Source organism: Rhinoraja longicauda, chromosome 5, assembly GCF_053455715.1.
Source record: "Rhinoraja longicauda isolate Sanriku21f chromosome 5, sRhiLon1.1, whole genome shotgun sequence".
Classification (NCBI taxonomy): Eukaryota; Metazoa; Chordata; class Chondrichthyes; order Rajiformes; family Arhynchobatidae; genus Rhinoraja; species Rhinoraja longicauda.
Genome location: NC_135957.1, coordinates 6,834,022 through 6,861,233, shown reverse-complemented (window position 1 = coordinate 6,861,233; position 27,212 = coordinate 6,834,022). Strand labels below are relative to the sequence as shown.

At 52.6% G+C, this 27,212-nt stretch overlaps 1 protein-coding gene across 1 annotated transcript in view; it reads left to right on the top strand.

Annotated features, from left to right (window-relative positions):
• Positions 1-27,212, top strand: part of LOC144593831 (mechanosensitive cation channel TMEM63A-like) — a 64,820-nt gene that overhangs the window by 12,613 nt on the left and 24,995 nt on the right. Inside the window, exons 2-13 of the mRNA XM_078399947.1 lie at positions 2,269-2,322; positions 5,996-6,134; positions 6,906-7,159; positions 8,537-8,616; positions 10,054-10,123; positions 13,942-13,979; positions 16,852-16,994; positions 18,149-18,200; positions 19,724-19,832; positions 22,370-22,440; positions 23,661-23,741; positions 25,884-26,007. Of these exons, the coding sequence (XP_078256073.1) occupies positions 6,944-7,159; positions 8,537-8,616; positions 10,054-10,123; positions 13,942-13,979; positions 16,852-16,994; positions 18,149-18,200; positions 19,724-19,832; positions 22,370-22,440; positions 23,661-23,741; positions 25,884-26,007 (984 nt within the window). The 5' untranslated portion in view covers positions 2,269-2,322; positions 5,996-6,134; positions 6,906-6,943. The remainder of the gene's footprint in view (positions 1-2,268; positions 2,323-5,995; positions 6,135-6,905; positions 7,160-8,536; positions 8,617-10,053; positions 10,124-13,941; positions 13,980-16,851; positions 16,995-18,148; positions 18,201-19,723; positions 19,833-22,369; positions 22,441-23,660; positions 23,742-25,883; positions 26,008-27,212) is intronic.

Here is a 27,212-nt window from a genome sequence, read left to right as displayed (position 1 = left end):
TGAGGAAGGATATTCTTGCTATTGAGGGCGTGCAGCGTAGGTTTACTAGGTTAATTCCCGGAATGGCGGGACTGTCATATGTTGAAAGACTGGAGCAACTAGGCTTGTATACACTGGAATTTAGAAGGATGAGAGGAGATCTTATCGAAACGTATAAGATTATTAAGGGGTTGGACACGTTAGAGGCAGGAAACATGTTCCCAATGTTGGGGGAGTCCAGAACAAGGGGCCACAGTTTAAGAATAAGGGGTCGGCCATTTAGAACTGAGATGAGGAAAAACCTTTTCAGTCAGAGAGTTGTGAATCTGTGGAATTCTCTGCCTCAGAAGGCAGTGGAGGCCAATTCTCTGAATGCATTCAAGAGAGAGCTAGATAGAGCTCTAAAGGATAGCGGAGTCAGGGGGTACGGGGAGAAGGCAGGAACGGGGTACTGATTGAGAATGATCAGCCATGATCACATTGAATGGCGGTGCTGGCTCGAAGGGCCGAATGGCCTCCTCCTGCACCTATTGTCTATTGTCTATTGTTTGCACTGCAAACTTTGCAGCACAAAATTACTCTTCAACCTCCAGCAAAAGAAACAGATGTAACTGGACAGTGGACTGAATGTTCCCTGTGGGACTTCACACCATGAAAGGATATGGATATGAGAGTCATCGAGTCGTAAAACGCAGAAACAGGCCCTTCGGTCCGTCTCGTCCATGCCGACCAAGGCACCTGCCTAAGTTACTGTTATTTGGCCCATATCCCTCTAAACCTTTCCTATCGATCTGCCTGTCCAAATGTCCCTCAAATGTTGTTATAGTCCCTGCCTCAACTACCTCCCTCTGGCAGCTCGTTCCACACACCCGCCACCCTCTGGATAAAAACATTGCCCCTCGGGTTCCTATTAAATCTTGCCCCTCTCATCTTCCATCTATGCCCTCTAGTTTTTGATTCCTGTGAAAAAAAATGCATTCACCCTATCTATGCCCCTCATGATCTGATGACCTCGATGAGATCCCTTCTTCAGCTGCTTCTCTCCAGAGATGCTGCCTGTCCCCGCTGAGTTACTCCAGCATTTTGTGTCTTATCTTCATTGTAAACCAGCATCTGCAGTTCCTTCGTACACACTGTTTTCTACAATTTCAAGTATGGGTCGTCCACCGATTTTCCGGCACTCTTGGTTCCAGAGCCTTTTGCCAGATTATCCATTTTGCTGAACCAACAGAGATCACATGATAATGATATCCACAAAATGGCGGCACGGTAGCGCAGCGGTAGAGTTGCTGCTTTACAGCGAATGCAGCGCCGGAGACTCAGGTTCGATCCTGACTACGGGTACTGCACTGTAAGGAGTTTGTACGTTCTCCCCGTGACCTGCGTGGGTTTTCTCCGAGATCTTCGGTTTCCTCCCACATTCCAAAGACGTACAGGTATGTAGGTTAATTGGCTGGGTGAATGTAAAAATTGTCCCTAGTGGGTGTAGGATAGTGTTAATGTACGGGGATCACTGGGCGGCACGGACTTGGTGGGCCGAAAAGGCCTGTTTCCGGCTGTATATATATGATATGATATGATATGAATACACCTCTGACCTCCTGTGTCTCTATAGCACCATGGACTGAGTAACTCAAGAAACTTAAATAAAACATGTATTCAATGGGAATTAAATGTCCTTCTGCTTGGCACCTCGACCGTCACTTGCTTAGAAGCCACTGCTAGGTTTTAAATGTAAGCAAAATAAGCTACGAATCGCACAAAACCAAGGGGCCACCACCGACAAACACAGACGTAGACTAATAACCCTTTTGGGACCGAGGGACATGCAGCGCCACCTATGGCCATCCAGGGATACAGCGCGGAAACAGCCCCTTTCGGCCCACCGGGACCGCGCCGACCAGCGATCCCCGCAACATTAACACTATCCTACACCCAACTAGGGACATTTTTTCCCCACACATTTACCAAGCCAATTAACCTACGTACCTGCACGTCTTTGGAGTGTGGGAGGAAACCGGAGCACCCGGAGAAAACCCACGCAGGTCACGGGGAGAACGTACAAACTCCGTGCAGACGGCACCCGTAGTCGGGATGGAACCCGGGTCTCCGGCGCTGCATTCGCTGTAAGGCGGCAACTCTACCGCTGCGCCACCGTGCCGTCCTTATTTGGAATTTTAAGTGCCCTCTCGTCATTTTGTCCGGATTAAAGGAGGTGCCAGACCATTAGTTGTTGGAAAATCAGTGGTGGACCTGTAATACCTCCCTCCACTCCCTCTCTCTTCCCAGCACCTTCGACTTTGAAACAGAAGGGCGCGAAGGGGTCCACTCCGACCAGCAACTGTGAGTAAAAATATGTTGCATGGCTTACAGAAAATACACCGATGAGACACTTCTTCTTGTATGCCAGACATACGGAGACAGTACGGTTGATTTAGCTAAAGCTGCAAGCCACAGTAAAGACTACAACTGCCTTCTAGAGGGAGTGGCTAACGGTTTCTGAAGAAACCAAACTCAGCTTAGGGAAACACATTAAAAGGTTGTTCATCACAAGATAGGCAGAGTATGTGTCACGCAGGAATGTTGTTTGCCTCTGCCTATAAAGACTGACCGAATGTAACCAAGTCAGGCGAGACTCACACAGATGCTGGTCCTCTGTGATCCTCTGGTCCTCATGAGAGAATAAAATCAGGCAACGTTCGAGTAACTAACAACTAAGTGTGGACACTGAATTTATTTATCCACATAATTGGCGCCCAACGTGGGGCCCCACGTCGTGTGATTGACCAAGAAGTACTGAAAGAGCGCTCCAAGTAAGTGCTTTTTGTGCTATCAGACACGCTGGGACACACGAACGTAAATCTAGAAATCGGCGGTTGTTGTAAATCTGAAAGGGACTGGACAGACATAAACTTCTGCTGCTGCCGGAGATAGGGAGGGTGACCACTGTTTCAGGGAAACAGAGGGACGGTTAAAATAAGGGAGTTATTTAAACCAAGTGTAAGGGACACAGTCAAGTCGGACTTGACACTGTTTCAGGGAAACAGAGGGACGGTTAAAATAAGGGAGTTATTCAACCCAAGTGTCAGGGACACAGTCAAGTCGGACTTGACATGGTTGTCATCAAAATCAAAGGCAGAATCGCTGACGGGCGATGAGAGGTTTATGTTTGGGCAGGGCCAGAAATGTTGCAGGTATACAAAATTATGGAAGGAAGAGTTCCAGTGGAAAGGGACTTTAAAAATAGATGAATGTAACAAATTAGTATGTGCTATAAGTAAGAGAGCAAATGGAGATGTGGAAATGAAAACTAGAATGGGATATCATGAAGCAAGGTTATGGCTAATGGAGGCAAGGAATCGCCGGGATGGGGAGGATAAAAGGAGAGAGGAAGAGGAAGAGAAAAGGCGAAAGGAAAGTGCCAGACCTAGATCCACCCTTGCCCTCCAAAGGGGCAACGGGATACGATCCATCGGACAAAACGACGTCCCGGCTGCGATCAGGTAGGGTGTATAAAATGTTTGGGGCTATGGAGGATGAAGAAACAGACAGAGGTGAAATGTACCCACGAATACAAATGCCAAATCCACATGCGCCAGCAGACGGTGGGGCAGCAGTCCCCTTGTACGTAGACCGCCCCTGGACGGCAAAAGACGTACGAAAGGCCGTTGAAGGGATTCCGTCGCCTAAAGGGAATTCTGGGCCTTTCCAACGCGCATTCCGTCTTATAGTGGACAGTTACTGGTTAAATCTGGGTGAAGTTGAACAAGTTTTGCATGACATGCAGAAAAATGCACCCAGCAAAGAAAAGGATCGCTGGAGACGAGAAGGAGCAAACCCTAATGTACAAGGAATCTGGAGGGCAACAAACGGCTTGCCCATTCTTCCCAAGTCTCTCTATCGATATGCGGCTATTACGAGCCATGGGGTAACCCATGTCTCGTCAGGGGGAATGATAAGGATAGTGGAAGAACATTATCAACATTATGGGTTTACAGGGTACGCGCAACGGCATTGTGCGCTCTGTGATGTCTGTAGTCGGTACAACCATCAGGGAGCCGTCCGCCAGAAGCCCGGTCGGTCTGCTCCCACAACCAAATTACCCTTTTCAAATTTTGCATATGGACTTTATTGAACTGAGTATGTGCAAAGGGGTGAAGTGCTGCCTGGTGATTATTGATGTTTTCTCCCGATGGGTTGAGATCTTCCCCACTTCTGCAGCCGACGCCCTAGCCGTGGCCAAAGCACTAATGTGTGACATCATTCCTCGCTTCGGGGTCCCGGAAACGTTGTATAGTGACAGCGCCAGCACTTTGTGAATGAAATCGTGGATCGCCTGGCTACCAAAATGGGCATTGCATGTAAACGACACTGCTCCTACCATCCACAGTCAGCAGGATTGATTGAGCGGACAAATGGAACAGTGAAGAATAAGTTACGGAAGGCTATGGCCGAGACAGGGTTCGGGTGGGTGGATTGCCTCCCCTTGGTGTTGTTAAATATGAGGATGACACCAGGGAAGGGGGGTCCCTCACTGTATGAGATACTGTTTGGGAGACCTTACACGTACCCCGGGCTGCAGAGGGGAGAAGAAACGGTAATGGAAGAAGCAACACTGGCAGACTATATGCGTAAACGGCTAGATAACCGAACCTCTGCTATTGCTCCCCCAGCACCAGGTGAGACAGGAAAGGAAGACCTTGAATTGAAGGTAAGGCCAGGTGATTGGGTCTTTGTGAAAGTCTTGAAGAAGAAGTGGAATCACCCTGCTGGGGTATACTGGGTATGCACTGACCAAAGTGGGGTAGATAACTGTTGTGAGTTCACTATAAAAATAAAGCGGGATTCCATCCTGGTGCTTTGGGCAGAGAATGGGGAAGTGTTCCAGATAATGGAGCAACCAATGAATAAGGCAGAGCCCACCAAGCCACTAGCAACGGAGGCCACCACAATACAGGTCCATCCGATTAAAGTAGTGGAGATTAAAGGGTTTGAACAGTTACGAGCCAACTTAGAGGTAGGAACAGGAACGGACGGAACAAACGAGTGGATAAAGTGCTGGAGTAACACGGTGGGTCAGGCAGCATCTCTGGAGAATGTGGATAGGTGACGGGACACTTCTTCGGACCTGAAACGTCACCCATCCATCCATGTTCTCCAGAGATGCTGCTTGATCCGCTGAGTTACTCATTTAGAACTGAGATGAGGAAAAACTTTTTCAGTCAGAGAGTTGTGAATCTGTGGAATTCTCTGCCTCAGAAGGCAGTGGAGGCCAATTCTCTGAATGCATTCAAGAGAGAGCTGGATAGAGCTCTTAAGGATAGCGGAGTCAGGGGGTATGGGGAGAAGGCAGGAACGGGGTACTGATTGAGAATGATCAGCCATGATCACATTGAATGGCGGTGCTGGCTCGAAGGGCCGAATGGCCTCCTCCTGCACCTATTGTCTATTGTGGTTTAGAGATACAGTGCAGAAGCAGGCTATTTGTCCCACCGAGTCCGCACCGACCGGCGATCCCGGCACACTAGCACTCTCCGACAAACACGAGGGACAATTTACAATTTCACCAAAGCCAATTAAAGTACAAACCTGTAAGTCTTTGGAGTGTGGGAGGAAACCGGAGCGCCCAGAGGAAACCCACGTGGGCCACAAGGTGAACGTACAAACTCCGTACAGAGAGCACCCGTGGTCAGGATCGAACCGGGGTCTCTGGCGGGGTGAGGCAGCAACTCTACCGCTGCGCCCATTTGGAACCTAGAACCCTGGAAGCAGCCTCAGAACGCTACGTCATAAAGGGTGCTGGCTTGGCCCATTCTACGTCCGAGATGCCCTCTCCCCTGCTCTGGCCCCATGGCACTGCACACCTGTTCCTTTCCAAGTCTTCCTCCACGTCACTTTTGACTTCCTTCCCACCTAACAGTCCCACTCAGCGTGGCAAAGAAAATGCCTCTGTCTCCCCCCTTCCTCTGTCAGGGTCAACCGCCTGTTAACTCCGATCTCTCTCCCTTACTTCCAGACCCTCTTGAGGGAGGACACGCTCATTCCATCAGTCGCCGTCACTTCGAAGACCTCGGCTAGAGTCCTCCTCCGCTTCCTGGGAGAACAGGTCGGGACCTCTCCCTGGTTATTTCCACGATCTCCACGTCAGGAAAGGGGTGAGTCAAAAGTCAGGAGTGGCTGGCACCGAGAACAGAACAATGGCATTCTTACTTGTAGGTCATAAGGTCATGTGATAGGAGCAGAATTAAGGCCATTCGGCCCATCAAGTCCACTCCGCCATTCAATCGTGGCTGATCTATCTCTCCCTCCTAACCCCATTCTCCTGCCTTCTCTCCATATCCCCTGACACTCGTACAAATCAAGAAATCTATCTATCTCTGCCGTAAAAATATCCATTGACTTGGCCTCCACAGCCTTATGTGGCAATGAAATCTAAAGATTCGCCACTCTCTGACTAAAGAAACTCCTCCCCCTCTGCTTTCTAAAGGTACGTCCTTTAATTCTGAGGCTGTGACCTCTGGTCCTAGACTTTCCCACCAGTGGAAACATCCTCTCCGCATCCACTCTATCCAGGCCTTCTCACCCAGCCCTACAATCTGACCTCCTGAGTCTTGTATCAACAATAGGGTTGCCAACTGTCCCGTATTAAGAATCTGTCCCTAATCAAGAATCTATCTATCTCTGCCTTAAAAATATCCACTGACTTGGCCTCCAAGGCCTTCCGTGGCAAAGAAATTCCACAGATTCACCACCCTCTGACTAAAGCAATTTCTCCTCATCTCCTTGCTAAAAGAACGTCCTTTAATTCTGACGCTGTGCCCTCTGGTCCCAGACGCTGCCTCTCGTCCAAACGTCTCCAGTTGGTGGGAGTGGAGGGAAGGGGGCTAATGGCCTTTGTGTGTTGTTCCTCCCGTCTTGTTGATCAGGTCCGCTGGGATTCGACCGCCCATGACCGGGTTGGAAGATGGCGTCGACCCCAGCCCTCAACGCCACGGTGTCCACCTCAGTCCCACCCTCCACATTCGAGACCACCCCCACCACCACCCTCGCCGACCAGGAGGAGGTGACCATGTTCAACGGCACGGACTGCTTCAATCCGCTGGGAGAACCAGTCACACATCAGCGGAGCAGCTTTGGAGGCATCCCTACGGTCCTCCTCATCTACTTCATCCTCTTCTGGGTAAGTGGCCCAGTCCGTAGAAACATAGACATAGAAAATAGGTGCAGGAGTAGGCCATTCGGCCCTTCGAGCCTGCACCGCCATTCAATATGATCATGGCTGATCATCCAACTCAGTATCCCGTACCTGCCTTCTCTCCATACCCCCTGATCCCTTTAGCCACAAGGGCCACATCTAACTCCCTCTTAAATATAGCTAATGAACTGGCCTCAACTACCTTCTGTGGCACGGTCCCGACTCCCCACCCTCAGCTCCATTTACAGGGTCTCCGTCCGGCGCTGAAAGGCAGCAACTCTACCGCCTTGCCACCCCTTGATGCTTGCTCCAGATGCTGGGTTTACCACAACAAGACACAAAATGCTGGAGGAACTCAAAGGGTCAGGCAGCATCTCTGGAGAACATGGATAGGTGCACATCACCCACACTCACACACATACGCGCACACACATACATGCACACACACACACACACACACACACACACACACACACACACACACACACACACACACACACACGCACACGCACACGCACACGCACACAAACACACACACACACACACACACACACACACACACACACACACACACACTCATGCACACACCTGCTCAACCCTCCTCACACACACACACGCGCGCACCCACCCCCCCACCTCTCATCCAGCTTCCCCCCCCCTCCCCCACTACAGTCGGTCTGGATACCGGTTGTGACCCGAAACATCGTATGTCCATTTCCCTCCACAGATGCTGCCTGACCCATTGAGTTCTTCCAGCACTTTGTGTTTTGCCCAAGATTTAGTTTTAGGCTTCGATTTATTATTGTCACGTGTACCGAGTTACGATGAAAAGCTTTGTTTTGCATTCTATCCAAACAGATCAGAAGCTATTATACATAAATACAATGAAACCCAACATCAGTTCCATAGGTAGAGCAAAGGGAGTCTGTGCCGAACATGATGCCAAGATCAACTCACAGAGAAGACAGTCTAAGACTGAAGAAGGGTCACCCATCCATGTTCTCCAGAGATGCTGCCTGACCCGCTGAGTTACTCCAGCACTCTGTGAAACGTCACCCATCCATGTTCTCCAGAGATGCTGCCTGACCCGCTGAGTTACTCCAGCACTCTGTGAAACGTCACCCATCCATGTTCTCCAGAGATGCTGCCTGACCCGCTGAGTTACTCCAGCACTCTGTGAAACGTCACCCATCCATGTTCTCCAGAGATGCTGCCTGACCCGCTGAGTTACTCCAGCACTCTGTGAAACGTCACCCATCCATGTTCTCCAAGCACTGTAAGGCAGCAACTCGACTGCTGCGCCACTGTGTCGGCCTAACGGTGGCATTTGATGTGGGCTGACTCCTGTGTTGTGTCTTGCAGATTCTGATCTTCATGTTTTCCCTTCTGAGGAAGAAAGCCTGGGATTATGGGCGCATTGCCTTCTTCTCTGACTACGACAGGTGGCTCTACGCTTCCCGATTACCCGGACTAACTTTTGCCAAGGCTGGGTGCAGTCAGTTACTAACACTTCAGGCAGGACTGTCAACATAATTTTATAGGGGATCTTATAGAAACATATAAAATTCTAAAAGGACTGGACAAGCTAGACACAGGAAAAATGTTCCCAATGTCGGGGGAGTCCAGAACCAGGGGCCACACAGTCTTAACAATAAAGGGGAGGCCATTTAAAACTGAGGTGAGAAAAAACTTTTTCACTCAGAGAGTTGTGAATTTGTGGAATTCTCTGCCACAGAGGGCAGTGGAGGGCAATTCACTGGATGGATTTAAAAGAGAGTTAGATAGAGCTCTAGGGGCTAGCGGAATCAAGGGATATGGGGAGAAGGCAGGCACGGGTTACTGATTGTGGATGGTCAGCCATGATCACAATGAATGGCGGTGCTGGCTCGAAGGGCCAAATGGCCTCCTCCTCCTGCACCGATTTTCTTGGTAACATGCGTTTTTTTCTGTTTAGTTCAATGATACAGCACGAAAACAGGCTCTTCAGCCCATCGAGTCCAGCGATCAGCTGTTTACACACTACTTCCCACTAGTTTACACACTAGTTCTATGTAATCCAACTTTCTCATCCATACCCGACACACTAGGGGAATTTACAGAGGCCGATTGATCTACAAACCCATACGTCTTTGTGGGATGTGGGAGGAAACCAGTGCACCTGGAGGAAACCCACGTGGTCACAGGGAGAACATACAGTAACAATAGCTTTGTTGTTCCACTCTCTAGTCCCCAATCGCTTCTTGTAAATAAAAACACACGACATTGGAGCAGAATTAGGCCCTTCAGCCCACCAAGTCCACTCCGCCATTCAATGATGACTGATCTATTTTTCTCCTGCCTTCCCCCCATAACCTTTGACATCCTTACTGGTGATGATGAGAAAGTGGGATAACATAGAACTAGTGTGGACGGGAGATCGATGGTCAGTGCGGACTCAGTGGGCCGAAGGGCCTGTTTCCATGTTGTATCTCTAAACTAAACAAAAGTGACCAATTAACATTTGACTCACAGTCATTTTCCCAGGGAGAGGATTCTAAAACTAGTTATGTGTGTATATGTGTGTGTGTGTGTGTGTGTCTATGTGTCTGCATGTATGTGGACATGTATGCATATGTATGGGAATGTGTTTGTGTGTGGTGGCGTGCGTGTGCCACGGGGAGAACGTATAAATTCCGAACAGACAGCACCTGTGGTTGGGATCAAGCCCGGTTCCCTGGCTTTGCAAGTGCTGTAAGGCAGCAACTCAACTGCTGCGCCACCGTGCCGCCCGTATGTGCATGTGTGTCTGTGTATGTCACGTGTGTGTGTGTGTGTGTGCGTGTACAAGGCAGAGTCGGGCCACTCCTGCCCCACTGACTCCAGCCTCTTCCCCCCTGCAGCCACTATGAGGACGAAGCCAACACCTCCAGGCAAAACACCTCCATCGACCAGCAGCTGATGAATGACAGGGTGAGTACCAGCCTCCCCCCGACCTTCCCCCCGACCTGCCCCTCCCCCCGAACTTCCCCCCGACTTGCCCCTCCCCCGACCTTCCTCTCCGACCTGTCCCTCCCCCCGACCTTCCCCTCCGACCTTCCCCTCCCCCCGACCTTCCCCTCCGACCTTCCCCTCCCCCCGACCTTCCCCCCGACCTGCCCCTCCCCCCGACCTTCCCCCCGACTTGCCGCTCCCCCCGACCATCCCCTCCGATCAGTCCCTCCCCCGACCTTCCCTCCGTCTTGCCCTTCCCCTCCGACCTGCCCCTCCCCCAACCTTCCCCTCCGACCTGCCCCTCCGACCTGCCCCTCCTCTCGACTTTCCCCCCGACCTTCCCCTCCGACCAGCCCCTCCCCCAACCTTCCCCTCCGACCTGCCCCTCCTCTCGACTTTCCCCCGACCTTCCCCTCCGACCAGCCCCTCCCCCGACCTTCCCCCCGTCTTGCCCTTCCCCCCCCGACCTACCCCTCCCTCCGACCTTCCCCCGACTTGCCCCTCCCCGACCTTCCCCTCTGACCTGTCACTCCCCCCGACCTTCCCCCCAACTTGCCCCTCCCCCCGACCTGCCCCTCCCCCAACCTTCCTCCCGACCTGCCCCTCCGCCAACTTGGCCCTCCCCCAACTTGCCCCTCCCCCGACCTTCCCCCCGACTTGCACCTCCCCCCGACTTGCCCCTCCCCCCAACCTTCGCCCCGACCTAACCTTCCCCCCGACCTGCCCCGACCCTGACCTTCCCCCCGACCCTCCCGACTTGCCCCTCCCCTCCGACCTGCCCCTCCTCCCGACCTTCCCCCCGACTTGCACCTCCACCCAACCTTCCCCCCGACTTGCCTCTCCCCCCGACCTGCCTCTCTCCATGCCCTTCTCCATGACTAGCCCCCTCCCCCCAACCTTCCCTCTGACTTGCTCTTCCCCCCGACCTGCCCCTCCCCCGACCTTCCCCTGACTTGCCCCTCCCCCTGACCTGCCCCTCCCCCGACCTTCCCCTGACTTGCCCCTCCCCCTGACCTGCCCCTCCCCCGACCTTCTCCTCGACTTGCCCCTCCCCCGCCCTTCCCCTCTGACCTGCCTCTCCCCCGACTTGCCCCTTCCCCCGACCTGCCCCTTCTCCCAACCTTCCCCCCGACTTGCCCCTCCCCCCGCCCTTCCCCTCCGAACTGCCCCTCCTCCCGACCTGCCCCTCCTCCCGACCTGCCCCTCCCCCCGACCTGCCCCTCCCCGACCTTCCCCTGACTTGCCCCTCCCCCCTGACCTGCCCCTCCCCGACCTTCCCCCTGACTTGCCCCTCCCCCTGACCTGCTCCTTCCCCCGACCTGCCCCTCCTCCCGACCTTCCCCCCGGCTTGCTCCTCCCCCCTGACCAGCCCCTCCCCCAACCTTCCTCCCCCCCCCCCCCCCCCCCCCCGCGACCTGCCCCTCCCCCCGACCTGCCCTCCCCCCCGTGACCCGCCCCTCATCTCCACCGAAATGTGGTGAGAGGGGAAAGTTTTAACAGGAACCTGAGGGGCAACTTTCTCACACAGAGGGTGGTGGGTGTGTGGAACGAGCTGCCAGAGGTGGTAGTTGAGGCAGGGACTATAACAACAGTTGAAAGGCATTTGGACAGGTACACGTGTAGGAAAAGGTTTAGAGAGATATGGAACAAACGCGGGCAGGTGGGACCAGCTTAAATGGGGCATCTTGGTTGGCATAGATCATTGGGCTGAATGGCCTATTTCCATGCTGTTTGACTGTGTGGCTCTAAACAAATTTAAGTTTAAAACACTAATAGTAGTGCAGAAATTCCAAAGACCTTAGTGCAACTAAGACAGTCCATAGTTTATAGCTTAGTAAGTGTTGTGCAGTGTTCAAGAGCCGAGGGTTGTTGGGAAGAAGTTGTTCTTGAGCCTGGAGGTCACGGTTCTCAGGCACCTGCAGAGGGCAGCAGTGAGATGAGAATATGGCCAGGGTGGTGTAGTCAAGTCAAGTCATGTCAATTTTATTTGTATAGCACATTTAAAAACAACCCACGTTGACCAAAGTGCTGTACATCAGTTCAGGTACTAAGAACGAACATACAATGGCACACAAACATAACAGCACATACATAAACACTTCACAGCGCCCCCTCAGAGGGCTTCAAACGCTCGGGAGTAGAAATAGGTTTTGAGCCTGGACTTAAAGGAGTCGATGGAGGGGGCAGTTCTGATGGGGAGAGGGATGCTGTTCCACAGTCTAGGAGCTGCAACCGCAAAAGCGCGGTCACCCCTGAGCTTAAGCCTAGACCGCGGGATAGTGAGTAGCCCCAAGTCGGCCGACCTGAGGGACCTGGAGATAGAGTGGTGGGTTAGAGGATTTTTGATATGGGGGGGGGGGGGGGGGGCAGGCCAGTTTAGGGCTTTGTATGTGAATAAGAGCAGCTTGAAGTTGATTCTGTACCGTACTGGGACCCAGTGGAGAGAGGCCAGAATCGGGGTGATGTGCTCCCTTTTACGGGTACCCGTCAAGAGTCTCGCTGTGACGTTTTGGACCAATTGCAGGCGGGACAGGGATGATTGGCTGATCCCAGTGTATAGGGAGTTGCAGGGAGGAAATGAATGCGTGGATAATTTTTTCAATGTCGTCAAATTGGAGGAATGGTTTGATTTTAGCTATGGTACGAAGCTGGAAGCTGGTGTAGGCCCTTGATTATATTGGCTGCCTCTTTGAGAAGGTTTGATAACCTAGAATCTAGTGTGAACGGGTGACCGATGGTTGGCGTGGTCTTGGTGGGCGATTGATGGGTCGATGATTGGGAAGGGTGTCAGAGGGGAGAAGGCAGGAAGAATGTGATTGGGAGAGAAAAATGGATTGAAGGGGGGAATAGACTCGATGAGCAGAATGGCCTGTGGTCTTCAGACTTTTGACTTTACTTTAGAGATACAGCATGGAAACAGGCCCTTCGGCCCACCGAGTCCACGCCGACCAGCGCACATAAGCACTATCCTACACACACTAGGGGCAATTTACAATTTTACCGAAGCCAATGAAACCTACAAACCTGTAGTTCTTTGGAGTGTGGGAGGAAACCGGAGCACCCGGAGGAAAACCCACGAGGGTCACAGGGAGAACGTACAAACTCCGCACAGACAGCACCCGTGGTCAGGGATCGAACCCGGGTCTCTGGCGCAGTGAGCCAGCAGCTCTACCACAGTTTAAGAATAAGGGGTAGGCCATTTAGAACGGAGATGAGGAAAAACATTTTCATTCAGAGAGTTGTGAATCTGTGGAATTCTCTGTCTCAGAAGGCAGTGGAGGCCAATTCTCTGAATGCATTCAAGAGAGAGCTGGATAGAGCTCTTAAGGATAGCGGAGTCAGGGGGTATGGGGAGAAGGCAGGAACGGGGTACTGATTGAGAATGATCGGCCATGATCACATTGAATGGCGGTGCTGGCTCGAAGGACCGAATGGCCTCCTCCTGCACCTATTGTCTATTGTCTACCTCTGCGCCACCGTGCCGCACAACAGCCGCCTTCTGGGCCGAAGGGCCTGTTTCCATTCTGCATCTCTATACCAAGGCCTCCTGCTGATGGCTATGATGGTGGGGGGAGGAGGAAGGGAGGGGGGGGAGGTCAGTACCAGTGATGGACTGGGGCAGTGTCCAACGCTCTGTGTGATATCTTTTGTTCCTGGGCGTTGGAGTTGTTGGAGCAGGCCCAGGGTAGGGGGTGGGGGGGGGGTGGGGTGACTGGGGCTGGGATGTGAAGCAGGAGCCCAACCCACACTGACCGATCCTCTCTCTCTCTCTCTCTCTCTCTCTCTCCCCCCCACAGGGCTATTCCTCGTGGCTGGTCAACACCTTCTCCATGATGTGAGTGCCAGACCAGCTGGCAGGAGCTCGAAGATGCTCACCCCCCACCTCCCCTTCCCCACCCTCTCGGGGGGAGCGGGGATGGGTACGGGGTCTTCCACAGCAAAAAGCATTGCCAATCCGAGTCCTGATTTAGGGTCTCGGCCTGAAACGTCGACCATTCCCTCCGACCCCCTTACAGACTCCGCCCGACCCGCTGAGTTCCTCCAGCAGTTTGCTTAGTTTAATTTAGTTTAGAGATACAGCGCGGAAATATCTCAAGAGGGATGGAATGGATGACATTTCGGGTCGAGACCCTTCTTCTGTCTGAAGAAGGGTCTCAACCCGAAACGTCACCCGTTGCTTCTCTCCAGAGATGCTGCCTGTCCCGCTTAGTTACTCCAGCACTTTGTGTGTGTCTTCGGTTTAAACCAGCACCTGCAGTTCCTTCCTACAATCTTCAGCCCAACGAGTCCGCGCCGACCAGCGATCCCCGCACACTTAGTTCTATCCCACACACTCGGGACAATTTACAGAGGCCAATTAACCTACAAACACGCACGTCTTTGGGATGTGGGAAGAAACCGGAGCACCTGGAGTACTGTGTGCAGTTTTGGTCTCCAAATTTGAGGAAGGATATTCTTGCTATTGAGGGCGTGCAGCGTAGGTTTACTAGGTTAATTCCCGGAATGGCGGGACTGTCATATGTTGAAAGACTGGAGCGACTGGGCTTGTATACACTGGAATTTAGAAGGATGAGAGGGGATCTTATCGAAACGTATAAGATTATTAAGGGGTTGGACACGTTAGAGGCAGGAAACATGTTCCCAATGTTGGGGGAGTCCAGAACAAGGGGCCACAGTTTAAGAATAAGGGGTAGGCCATTTAGAACTGAGATGAGGAAAAACTTTTTCAGTCAGAGAGTTGTGAATCTGTGGAATTCTCTGCCTCAGAAGGCAGTGGAGGCCAATTCTCTGATTGCGTTCAAGAGAGAGCTAGATAGAGCTCTTAAGGATAGCGGAGTCAGGGGGTATGGGGAGAAGGCAGGAACGGGGTACTGATTGAGAATGATCAGTCATGATCACATTGAATGGCGGTACTGGCTCGAAGGGCCGAATGGCCTCCTCCTGCACCTATTGTCTATTGTCACCCGGAGAAAACCCACGCGGTCATAAGGAGAGGGTGCAAACTCCACACAGACAGCACCTGTAATCAGGATCGAACCCGGGACTCCGGCGCTGTAAGGCAGCAACTCTACCGCCATGCCACCACTTGTTGGTTGCTCCAGATAGATGCTGGTTTCCAAAAAAAGACACAAAATGCTGGTGGAACTCAAAGGGTCAGGCACCACCTCTGGAGAACATGGATAGGTGCACATCACCCATGCTCACACATACGCGCACACACACACATACATGCACACACACACACTCACAAACATACACACACACTCATGCACACACCTGCTCAACCCTCCTCACACACACACACACACGCGCACTCACTCACTCACTCACATAAACACACACATGGGATGCATCACAGCACGGTTTGGGAACAGCTCCATCCAAGGCAGCCCAGACCATCACACAAACCAACCTCACTTCCATTGACTCCATCCACACCTCGCGCTGCCTCGGCAAGGCCAGCAGCATCATCAAGGACCAGTCACACCCTGGCCACTCCCTCTTCTCCCCTCTCCCATCAGGCAAAAGGTACAGAAGTGTGTAAACGCACACCTCCAGATTCAGGGGCAGTTTCTTCCCGGCTGTTATCAGGCAACTGAACCATCCCACCACAACCAGAGAGCAGTGCTGAACTACTATCTACCTCATTGGTGACCCTCGGACTATCCTTGATGGGACTTTGCTGGCTTTACCTTGCACTAAACGTCATTCCCTTATTATGTATCTGTACACTGTAACTGTATCTGTACACTGTAAATGGGTCGATTGTAATCATGTTTTGTCTTTCTACTGACTGGTTAGCACGCAACAAAAGGAATGAGTGGGTTAGCATATGATGGGCGTTTGACAGCACTGGGCCTGTACTCACTGGAGTTTAGAAGGATGAGGGGGGACCTCATTGAAACTTACAGAATAATGAAAGGCACTGATCGAGTGGATGTGGAGAGGATGTTTCCACTGGTGGGAGAGTCTAGGACCAGAGGTCACAGCCTCAGAATTAAAGGGCACTCTTTTAGAAAGGAGGTGAGGAGGAACTTCTTTAGTCAGAGGGTGGTGAATCTGTGGAACTCATTGCCACAGAGGGCCGTGGAGGCCAAGTCAGTGGATGTTTTTAAGGCAGTGATGGACAAGTTCTTGATTAGAACGGGTGTCAAGGGTCATGGGGAGAAGGCAGGAGAATGGGATTAGGAGGCAGAGATCAGCCGTGATTGAATGGCGGAGTGGACTCGATGGGCCGAATGGCCTAATTCTATTCCTAAAACGTAAACTTGTGAAAAGCTGGGCGGCACGGTGGCGCAGCGGTAGAGTTGCTGCCTTACAGTCAATGCAGCGCCGGAGACCCGGGTTCGATCCCGACTAGGGGCGCCGTCCGTGCGGAGTTTGTACGTTCTCCCCGTGACCCGCGTGGGTTTTCTCCGAGATCTTCGGTTTCCTCCCACACTCCAAAGACGTACAGGTCTGTAGGTTAATTGGCTGGGTAAAATGTAAAAAAATTGTCCCTAGTGGGTGTAGGATAGTGTTAGTGTGCGGGGATCGCTGGGCGGCACGGACCCGGTGGGCCGAAAGGGCCTGTTTCCGCGCTGTGTCTCTAAATTAAACTAAACGTTTCAGTGTACCTCGGTACACGTAACAATAAACTAAACTGAAGTGAAACTGAACCACACACTTACTCACTCAGACCCCTCTTGTTGCGTGTTCTGCCCTAGGGACAGTGAACTGCGGGAGCAGTGCGGAGATGATGCCATTGTGTACCTGTCCTTCCAACGCCACCTCATCGCCATCCTCATCGTCATGAGTATCATGTCCGTGGGAATAATCCTGCCCGTCAACATCTCCGGCAGTCTGTTGAGTAAGTATGCACGCGTCACCCTCTCGTGCCGCTCCCCTCCCGCCATCCCACTCCACACTTGGCCTACCCTGCCTACACGTACAACATGGCACGGTGGCGCAGCGGTAGAGTTGCTGTGCCAGAGTCCCGGGTTCCATCCCGACCACGGGTGCCGTCTGTACGGAGTTTGCACGTCCCCCCCCGTGACCTGCGTTGGTTTTCTCCGGGTGCTCCGGTTTCCTCCCGCACTCCAAAGACGTACTCCGAAGATTGTTCCCGATGTTGGGGAAGTCCAGAACCGGGGGTCACAGCTTAAGGATAAGGGGGAAGTCTTTTAGGACCGAGATGAGAAAACATTTCTTCACACAGAGAGTGGTGAGTCTGTGGAATTCTCTGCCACAGAAGGTAGTTGAGGCCAGTTCATTGGTTATATTTAAGAGGGAGTTAGATGTGGCCCTTGTGGGTAAAGGGATCAGGGGGTATGGAGAGAAGGCAGGTACAGGTTACTGAGCTGAATGGCCTACTCCTGCACCTATTTTCTATGTTTCTATGTACAGGTTTGTTGGTTAATTGGCTTAGGTATAATTGTAAATTGTCCCCGGTGTGTGTAGGATAGAGTTAGTGTGCAGGGATCGCTGGTCGGCGTGGACTCGGTGGGCTGAAGGGCCTGTTTCCACGCTGTATCTCTAAACCAGGGATAGTTTCTTCTCAGCAGTTATCAGGCAACTGAACCATCCCACCACAACCAGAGAGCAGTGCTGAACTACTATCTGCCTCTTTGGTGACCCTCACACTATCCTTGATCAGACTTTGCTGGCTTTACCTTGCACTAAACGTTATTCCCTTATCACGTATCTACACACTGTAAATGGACCAATTGTAATCATGTTTTGTCTTTCTGCTGAATGGTGAGCACGCAACAAAAAGCCTTTCACTGTACCTCGGTACACGTGACAATAAACTAAACTGGGATCTGAAAACAGGACCCAGAGACACTGCCTGAGTTACTCCACCTTTTTGTGTCTATCTTCGGTTTAAACCAGCATCTGCAGTTCCTTCCCACACATTCAGAGTGGAAAGCTGGTGGATGGGAGATGGAACTGAGATTCTGGACTTTGATGTTGTGTAAATATCGGCCATGTTGCAAGTTTAACTCTTTGCACTTTGATCTGCAGTCAAAGACCCTGAACATTTTGGCAGAACTACAATTGCAAATATAAAAATTAAGTAAGTACCCTGAGATGTTGACTTGGCAGCTGCCACTAACTGAACTAACACTAACTCTGAACTAACTAACTAACTAACTAACTCAGTCTGAAGAAGGGTCTCGACCCGAAACGTCACCCATTCCTTCTCTCCTGAGATGCTGCCTGACCTGCTGAGTTACTCCAGCATTTTGTGAATAAATACCTTCGATTTGTGCCAGCATCTGCAGTTATTTTCTTTATACATATTATAACACTAACTCAACTCTAAATTGTGGACTGCCTTAGTTGCAGTAAGGACTTTGGAGTTCCTGCACTAATATTTGTGTTTTTAAACTTAAAACTGTGTAGAACCAGAGACATACAGCATGGAAACAGGCCATTCAGCCCAACTATCTATGCTGACCAAGGTGTCCCATTTAAGCTAGTCCCATTTGACTACGTTTATCCCATATCCCTTAAAACCTTTCCTACCCATATACCGCCCAAGCGCCTTTTGAATGTTGTTATAGTACCCGTCTAAGCTACCTCCTCTGGCAGCTCGTTCCACACACCCACCACCCTCAGAGCCCAAGAGTTGCTCCTCGGGTTCCTATTCCATCTTTCCCCTCTCACCTTAACCTTATGCCCTCTGGTTCTTGATTGGGGTATAGGGGGAGGGTTAGAGAGGTAGAGGGGGAGGGGTAGAGGGGGAGGGGTAGAGAGGCGGAGGGGTAGCGGAGGAGGGGTAGAGAGATAGAGGGGTAGAGAGGGGGAGGGGTAGAGGGGAGGGGTAGAGGGGGACGGATAGAGGGGCGGAGGGGAGGTGTAGAGGGGCAGAGGGAGGGGTAGAGGGGGACGGATAGAGGGGGACGGATAGACGGGGGGAGGAGGAGGGGTAGAGGGGGAGGGGCAGAGGGGGAGGGGTAGAGGGGGAGGGGTAGAGAGGGGGAGGGGTAGAGGGGTAGGGGTAGAGAGGGGGAGGGGGTAGAGATAGAGGGTAGAGAGGGGGAGGTGTAGAAGGGGAGGGGCAGGGGTGGAGGGGTAGAGGGGGAGGGGTAGAGAGGGGGAGGGGTAGAGAGATAGAGGGGTAGAGAGGTAGGGAGATAGAGGGGTAGAGAGGGGGAGGGGTAGCGGAGGAGGGGTAGAGAGGGGAAGGGGTAGAGAGGGGAAGGGGTAGAGAGGGGGAGAGGTAGAGAGGGGTAGAGAGGGGGAGGGGTAGAGAGAGGTAGAGTTGTAGAGTTGCAGACATGTAGAGGCACAGAGGCAATGTTATAGTCACAGACTGGAGAGTCATAGCTTCTTAGAGACATGGTGACATAGATTCATTGAGACATAGAGTGATACAGCGTGGTAACAGGCCCTTCGGCCCAACTAGCACACTCCGACCAACATGGCCCATCTACACTAATCCCTACTCTGGGTGAAAGACTCTGTGCATCCACCCTGTCTGGCCGCCTCGTGTGTGGTGATAATGTGACGTCATTCTGAGCCGTCCCTGCGTGTGGTGGTGGTTGTTCTGAGGGGGGCCATGTTCTCAGTGTGTGTACTTTTATGCGTTTGCAGGAATGACATCTTGTGGTTTCACACCGTCTTCGCCGTCGTCTACATGCTCCTCACCGTCCTGGTGCTGAGGCACCACGCCTCCTCCACCAGATACACCGAGGACGACGTGGTGAGGCCCAACCCTCCCACCCACCTCCACTGCCGACCCTGCGACGTTGTGTTGAGCGTGTCCTTCCCCTTCCACAGGCCCAGCCGAGGAGACTTCTCAAATGTGGCTGCCCAACTCTGGAGGTCCAACGCGGGTCCTTGTCTGGGTGCCGGGCGTCAACGGTCGAAGGGAAACTCGCTGAGACGTAGAGACATAGGAACGTAGAGATGTAGGGAAGTGTAGAGGTAGAGGGGGCAGAGGAAGAGTGGTAGAGGTAGAGAAGTAGGCATAGAGAGGTAGATGGTAGAGGGGTAGAGGAGGAGGGGTAGAGAGGTAGAGGGGGAAGGGTAGAGAGGGGAGGGGTAGAGAGGGGGAGGGGTAGAGAGATAGAGGGGTGTAGAGGGAGGAGTAGAGGGGTAGGGGTAGAGAGGTAGAGGAGGGGTAGAGAAGGGGAGGGGTAGAGGGGGAGGGATAGAGAGGTAGAGGGGAGGGGTAGAGAGGGGGAGGGGGAGGGTAGAGGGGAGGGTAGAGAGGCGGATGGGAGGGGTAGAGAGAGGGAGGGGTAGAGAGGGGGAGGGGGTAGAGAGGGAGGGGCAGAGGGGGAGGCGTAGAGAGGGGGAGGGGTAGAGAGGGGGAGGGGTAGAGAGGCGGAGGGGTAGAGGGGGAGGGGGAGAGGGGTAGAGGGAGAGGGGTAGAGGGAGAGGGGTAGAGAGGGGTAGAGAGGGGGAGGGGTAGAGAGGGGGAGGGGTAGAGAGGGGGAGGGGTAGAGAGGGGAGGGGTAGAGGGGGAGAGAGGTAGAGGGAGAGGGGTAGAGGGAGAGGGGTAGAGAGGGGGAGGGGTAGAGAGGGGGAGGGGTAGAGAGGGGAGGGGTAGAGAGGGGGAGGGGTAGAGGGGGAGGGGTAGAGGGAGAGGGGTAGAGAGGGGGAGGGGTAGAGGGAAAGGGGAGAGGAAAAGTAGAGGTAGAGAAGTAGTCATAGGTAGAAGGTAGAGGGGTAGAGGGGGACGGATAGAGGGGCGGAGGGGAGGGTGAGGGGTAGTGGGGGAGGGATAGAGGGGGAAGGGTAGAGGGAAAGGGGTAGGGATAGAGGGGTAGAGGAGGAGGGGTAGAGAGGTAGTGGGGGAGGGGTAGAGAGGTAGAGGGGAGGGGTAGAGGGGGAGGGGTAGAGAGGTAGAGGGGAGGGGTAGAGGGGGGAGGGGTAGAGGAGTAGAGAGGTAGAGTTGTAGAGTTGCAGACATGTAGAGGCAATGTTATAGTCACAGACTGGAGAGTCATAGCTTCTTAGAGACATGGTGACATGGAGTCATAGAGACATAGAGTGATACAGCATGGTAACAGGCCCTTCGGCCCAACTAGCACACTCCGACCAACATGGCCGATCTACACTAATCCCACCTGCCTGCGTTTGGCCCATATTCCTCCAAACCTATCCCTATCCATGTCCCTGTCTAAATGCTTCTCAATGTTGTGATCGCATCTGCCTCAACTACCTCCTCTGGCAGCTCGTTCCATACACCCACCACCCTTGGTGTACAAAAAGATACCCCTTAGGTTCCTATTAAATCTGCCCCCCTCTCAGAACACCACTACAAAACTATGTCCTCTGGTCCTCGATTCGCCTACTCTGGGCAAGAGACTCTACCCGATCTATTCCTCTCATGATTTTGTACACCTCTGTAAGATCACCCCTCATCCTCCTGCGCTCCAACGAATAGAGTCCCAGACTACTCAACCTCTCCCTGTAGCTCACACCCTCCAGTCCTGGCAAACACCCTCATGAACCTTCTCTGCACCCTATCCAGCTTGACGACATCTATCCTATAACACGGTGCCCAGAACTGAACGCAATACTCTAAATGCGGCCTCACCAATGTCAACTGGTATACAACTGGAACATGATCTTCCAGCTTCTATACTCAATACTCTGACTGATGAAGGCCAATGTGCCAAAAGCCTTTTTGACCACCCGATCTACCAGCGTCACCTAGTTCTGGTCCTGCTTCATGCCAACATCAACCTGGGCACATGGAAAGCACAATGCCAGCACCTTGTCAACACATACACTTTGAGGCCAATTTGCAGCTTTATAGGACTTTGATTAGGCTGCGTTGAGAATATTGCAGGCACTTTGCTCCAGTTTAGCGATGCATCGTGGAAACAAGCCCTTTGGCCCACCGGGTCCACGACAATCAGTGAACCCTGTGCCCTAGTCCCATCCTATACAGACTGGGGACAATCTACAAACCCGCACGTCTTTGGGATGTGAGAGGAAACCGGAGCACCCGGAGAAAACCCACGCGGTCACAGGGAGAACATGTAATCTCTGTTCGGGCAGCACCCGTATTCAGGATGGAACCTGGGTCTCTGGCGCTGGGAGGCAGCAACTCTACCGCTGCGCCCCCCATTGCTGGAAAGATGTGGAGACTTTCGAGAGGGTGCAGAGGGGATTTACCTAACTAAAAGAGGAGAAAAAAGGCTACTCCCTGTTGAGAAGGAGTGGTCCATCACCTGCACAGACGTGCCTGCACGCCCCGGTCTCACCTTGTGTCTGTCTTTGCAGGTGAAACGCACGTTATTGATAGCGAGGATACCAAAGAAGGCCAACGAGGAGGACATAGGCCAACACCTCAGGTGGGTGGAAGGAGAGGTGGGGACCGCAGGTAGACACGTGAATGAATGAATGAATGAATGAATGAATGAATGAATAGGTTTATTGGCCAAGTATGTGCGTATACAAGGAATGTGTCGTGGTGCTCCGCCCACAAATGACAACACAAACATACAGTTAACAATTAAGAATAAAGCATAAACACAAAAGCGGAGTGGAGACAAGGAGAGGTGGGGACCATAGACGGGCACATCAGGTGGGTGGAAGGTGGAGTGGGGACAAGGAGAGGTGGGGACCATAGACGGGCACATCAGGTGGGTGGAAGGTGGAGTGGGGACCATAGACAAACACATCAGGTGGGTGGAAGGTGGAGTGGGGACAAGGAGAGGTGAGGACCATAGACAGACACATCAGGTGGGTAGAAGGTGGAGTGGGGACCATAGACAAACACATCAGGTGGGTGGAAGGTGGAGTGGGGACAAGGAGAGGTGGGGACCATAGACAGACACATCAGGTGGGTGGAAGGTGGAGTGGGGACCATAGACAGACACATCAGGTGCTGGGTGGAAGGTGGAGTGGGGACAAGGAGAGATGGGGACCATAGACAGACACCTCAGGTGCTGGGTGGAAGGTGGAGTGGGGACAAGGAGAGGTGGGGACCATAGACAGACACATCAGGTGGGTGGAAGGTGGAGTGGGGACCATAGACGGACACCTCAGGTGGGTGGAAGGTGGAGTGGGGACCATAGACAAACACATCAGGTGGGTGGAAGGTGGAGTGGGGACAAGGAGAGGTGGGGACCATAGACAGACACCTCAGGTGCTGGGTGGAAGGAGTGGGGACCACAGGTAGACACGTCAGGTGGGTGACCGCGGGCACTTACCGTCCCTGCCAACATCTGACGGAGGGCCACAGGGGAAGTAAGGCATGGAGTTGGTGCCGTCTGACTTCAGGATGGTGGGCATCTGTGTGAAGGGAATGACCTGTGCGATGGGACGGTGTGGAGCGAGCTTCACACTGTATCTGACCCTTGCTCTGGGAGTGTGTGGAGGGTCCTGGTCTCTGGTGTTATGTTGGGGGTAGAGTTGGCCAGGATGTAGAGAGGCTGGCTGGCTCACAGTGAACATTGCTCTGTGGTACGAGTGAGCGCTGGGCAACATTGGTGGGCTTCTCTCTGAGCCCCCTGCTGCCGTCACCCCCGCTCCCCAGGCTGTGCCAGTGACTCTGATCTCTCTTTCACAGGGAGGCCTACCCAACCTGCACCGTCTTGGAGGTAGAGCTCTGCTACGACGTGGAACTCCTGATGAAGCTGAATGCAGAGCGGTAAGATTTCTCAATGTTTAATTGTTACCCGTCATAGAGTCATAGATTACAGAGGGGAAGAAGCCGTCCCTGAGCTGTTCTGCTCCACCTGAAACCTTCTTCCCCTCTGTTATCAGGCTTCTGAACGGCCCTTCCATTAGCTAGGGCACTGTCCAAATTTTCCAATCCACTCATTGGACTTTTTCTCTGGAACTGTTACCTGACGATGCTGAGAAATTATAATCTGCACACTGGTTATTTATCTCTTTGCTCTAACCTGTTTAGTTTAGTTTTAGATTACAGATACAGCGAGGGAACAGGCCCTTCGGCCCACCGGGTCTGCGCCGACCAGTGATCCCCGCACATTAATACTATCCCACACACACTAGGGACAATTTACCAAGCCAATTAACCTACATACCTGTACTTCTTTACAGTCTGTTGTACTCAAGTTTGACTTGATTGTGTTCATGTCTAGTATTATCTGATCTGTTTGGAATAGCATGTACAACAAAGGCTTTACACTGTACCCTCAGTACACGTGACAATAATAGGCCTGAACCTAGAGACACAGAACTATACAACAGGCCCTTCGGCCCAACGTGCCCATGCTGAGCCAGTCGCCATTCCAATCGTCTGCATCTGGTCCATATCCCTCTGAACCCTTCCTATCCATATACACCGATCAGCCAAAACATAATGACCACTGACAGGCGAAGTGAATAACGTTGATTATCTCGTTACAATGGCACCTGTCAAGGGGTGGGATATATTAGGCAGCAAGTGAACAATCAGTTCTTGAAGTTGATGTGTTGGATGCAGGAGAAATGGGCAGGAGTAAAGACCTGAGCGACTTTGACAAGGGCCAAATTGTTATGGCCAGACGACTGGGTCAGAGCATCTGTGAAACGGCAAGGCTTGTGGGGTGCTCCCGGTCAGCAGTGGTGAGTACCTACCGACAGTGGTCCGAGGAGGGACAAACCACAAACCGGCGACAGACAGGGTGTTGGGCGCCCAAGGCTCATCGATGCGCGAGGGCAACGAAGGGCATCCCGTCTGGTCCGAACCGACAGAAGGTCGACTGTGGCACAAGTCACAGAAAATGTTAATGGTGGTCACGGGAGGAATGTGTCACAATACACAGTGTATCGCACCCTGCTGCGTGTGGGGCTGCACACGGAGGACCAACAGCATATTAGGCAGGTGGTCATAATGTTTTGGCTGATGGCGACCAACGTTAATATCTCAGCAGGTGACCACGTTCCCTGATTAGTTGTCTGAGTGCCACCCAGGATGGGGGAATTGATCTTTAGTGGGGAGGGGGTGGGGGAGGTTTAGTTTAGTTTAGTTTAGAGATACAGCGTGGAAACAGGCCCTTCGGCCCATCGAGTCCTGGTTGACCTGCGATCCCCGCAGACCAGCACTATCCTACACTCACTAGAGACAACCTACAAGTTTTACCAAAGCCCAATTAACCTCCAAGCCTGTACATCGTTGGAGTGTGGGAGGAAACCGGAGTGCCCGGAGAAAACCCACGCAGGTCATGGGGAGAACAATAGACAATAGACAATAGGTGCAGGAGGAGGCCATTCGGCCCTTCGAGCCAGCACCGCCATTCAATGTGATCATGGCTGATCATTCTCAATCAGTACCCCGTTCCTGCCTTCTCCCCATACCCCCTGACTCCGCTATCCTTAAGAGCTCTATCTAGCTCTCCCTTGAATGCATTCAGAGAATTGGTCTCCACTGCCTTCTGAGGCAGAGAATTCCACAGATTCACAACTCTCTGACTGAAAAAGTTTTTCCTCATCTCCGTTCTAAATGGCCTACCCCCTTATTCTTAAACTGTGGCCCCTTGTTCTGGACTCCCCCAACATTGGGAACATGTTTCCTGCCTCTAATGTGTCCGACCCCTTAATAATCTTATACGTTTCGATAAGATTTTATCTCATCCTTCTAAATTCCGGTGTATACAAGCCTACAGACTCGTACAGACTCGTACAAACTCCGTACAGAAAGTTGGTTTACACCAAGGAATGGACACAAAGTGCTGGCACAGTAGGTCTTGGAGGTGCGGTGGGGGATCGGTGGGCTGGGGGAAGGTGGGAGAGGGGGGTGGGGGGGGAGAGGTGGCATCCTGACCTCGGTGTGGTCTCCTTGCAGGATGACAGCGGGCCACAGTCGAGACCACTACAGCAAGCTGGTTCAAGACAGTGGACGGAGAGCCTTCATCAACCCGAAACCCTGCGGCCATTTCTGCTGCTGCAGCTTCAGAGGATGCGAGCAGGTGTGGTGGTAATCCTCCCTCTCCCCTCCCCCCTTCCCCTCACCCCCACCCCCACCTCAACACCCCCCCCGATGGGGGGAGGGGGGGGGCTGGCTCTTGCACCAGAGGGGAAGGGACTGTAATGGGGGGGGGGTGGAAGGGAGTGAGAATGGTCACCCTCTGTGGGGTCAGAAGAGTCATTGAGTCACACAGCACGGAAACAGGCCCTTCGGCCCAACCCCTCCATACCAACCAAGATGCCCCATCTGTGCTTGGGCCCATCCCGGTTGACCCCAGCCCGCAGAAGGTACAGAAAGCTTGAAAGCGCGCACCACCAGACTCAGGAACAGCTCCCTCCCCTCTGTTATCAGGCTTCTGAACGGCCCTTCCATAAGCTAGGGCACTGTCCGATTCACCTCTACCCCATTGCGGACATTGGACTTTGTCTGTGGAACTGGTGCGCTACAATGCTGAGAACTATATTCTGCACTCTGTATCTATCTCCCCCCTTTGCTCTACCGATTGTACTTGAGTTTGACGATTGTATTTATGTGTATTATTATCTGATAGAGTCACGGAGTCATACGGCGTGGAAACAGGCCCTTCGGCCCAACTTGCCCACACCGACCAAGATGCCCCACCTACACTAGTCCCACCTGTCTGCATTTGGCCCGTATCCCTCCAAACCTTTCCTATCCACGTACCCACCCAAATGTCTTTTAAATAGAGTTAAATAATTAAGATTCAAGACGTACAGGTATGTAGGTTAATTGACTGGGTAAATGTAAAAAAATTGTCCCTAGTGTGTGTAGGATAGTGTTAGTGTGCGGGGATCGCTGGGCGGCGCGGACCCGGTGGGCCGAAGGGCCTGTTTCTGTGCTGTATCTCTAAATCTAAAAATCTAGTGGCATCAAGGGATGTGGGGAGAAGGCAGGCATGGGTTACTGATTGTGGATGATCAGCCATGATCACAATGAATGGCAGTGCTGGCTCGAAGGGCCAAATGACCTCTTCCTGCACCTATTTTCTATGATTCTGTGTTTCTAAATGCTGTTAATAGTACCTGCCTCAACTACCATCTCTGGCAGCCCACCCACCACTCTCTCTGTGAAAACGTTTCCCCCTTTTTTCCTATAAAATCTTTTCCCTCTCACCTTAAACTTATGTCTCCTGGTTCTGGCCTCTCGAATCCTGGGTAAATAAAAGCACCCGATCATTCATTCTCA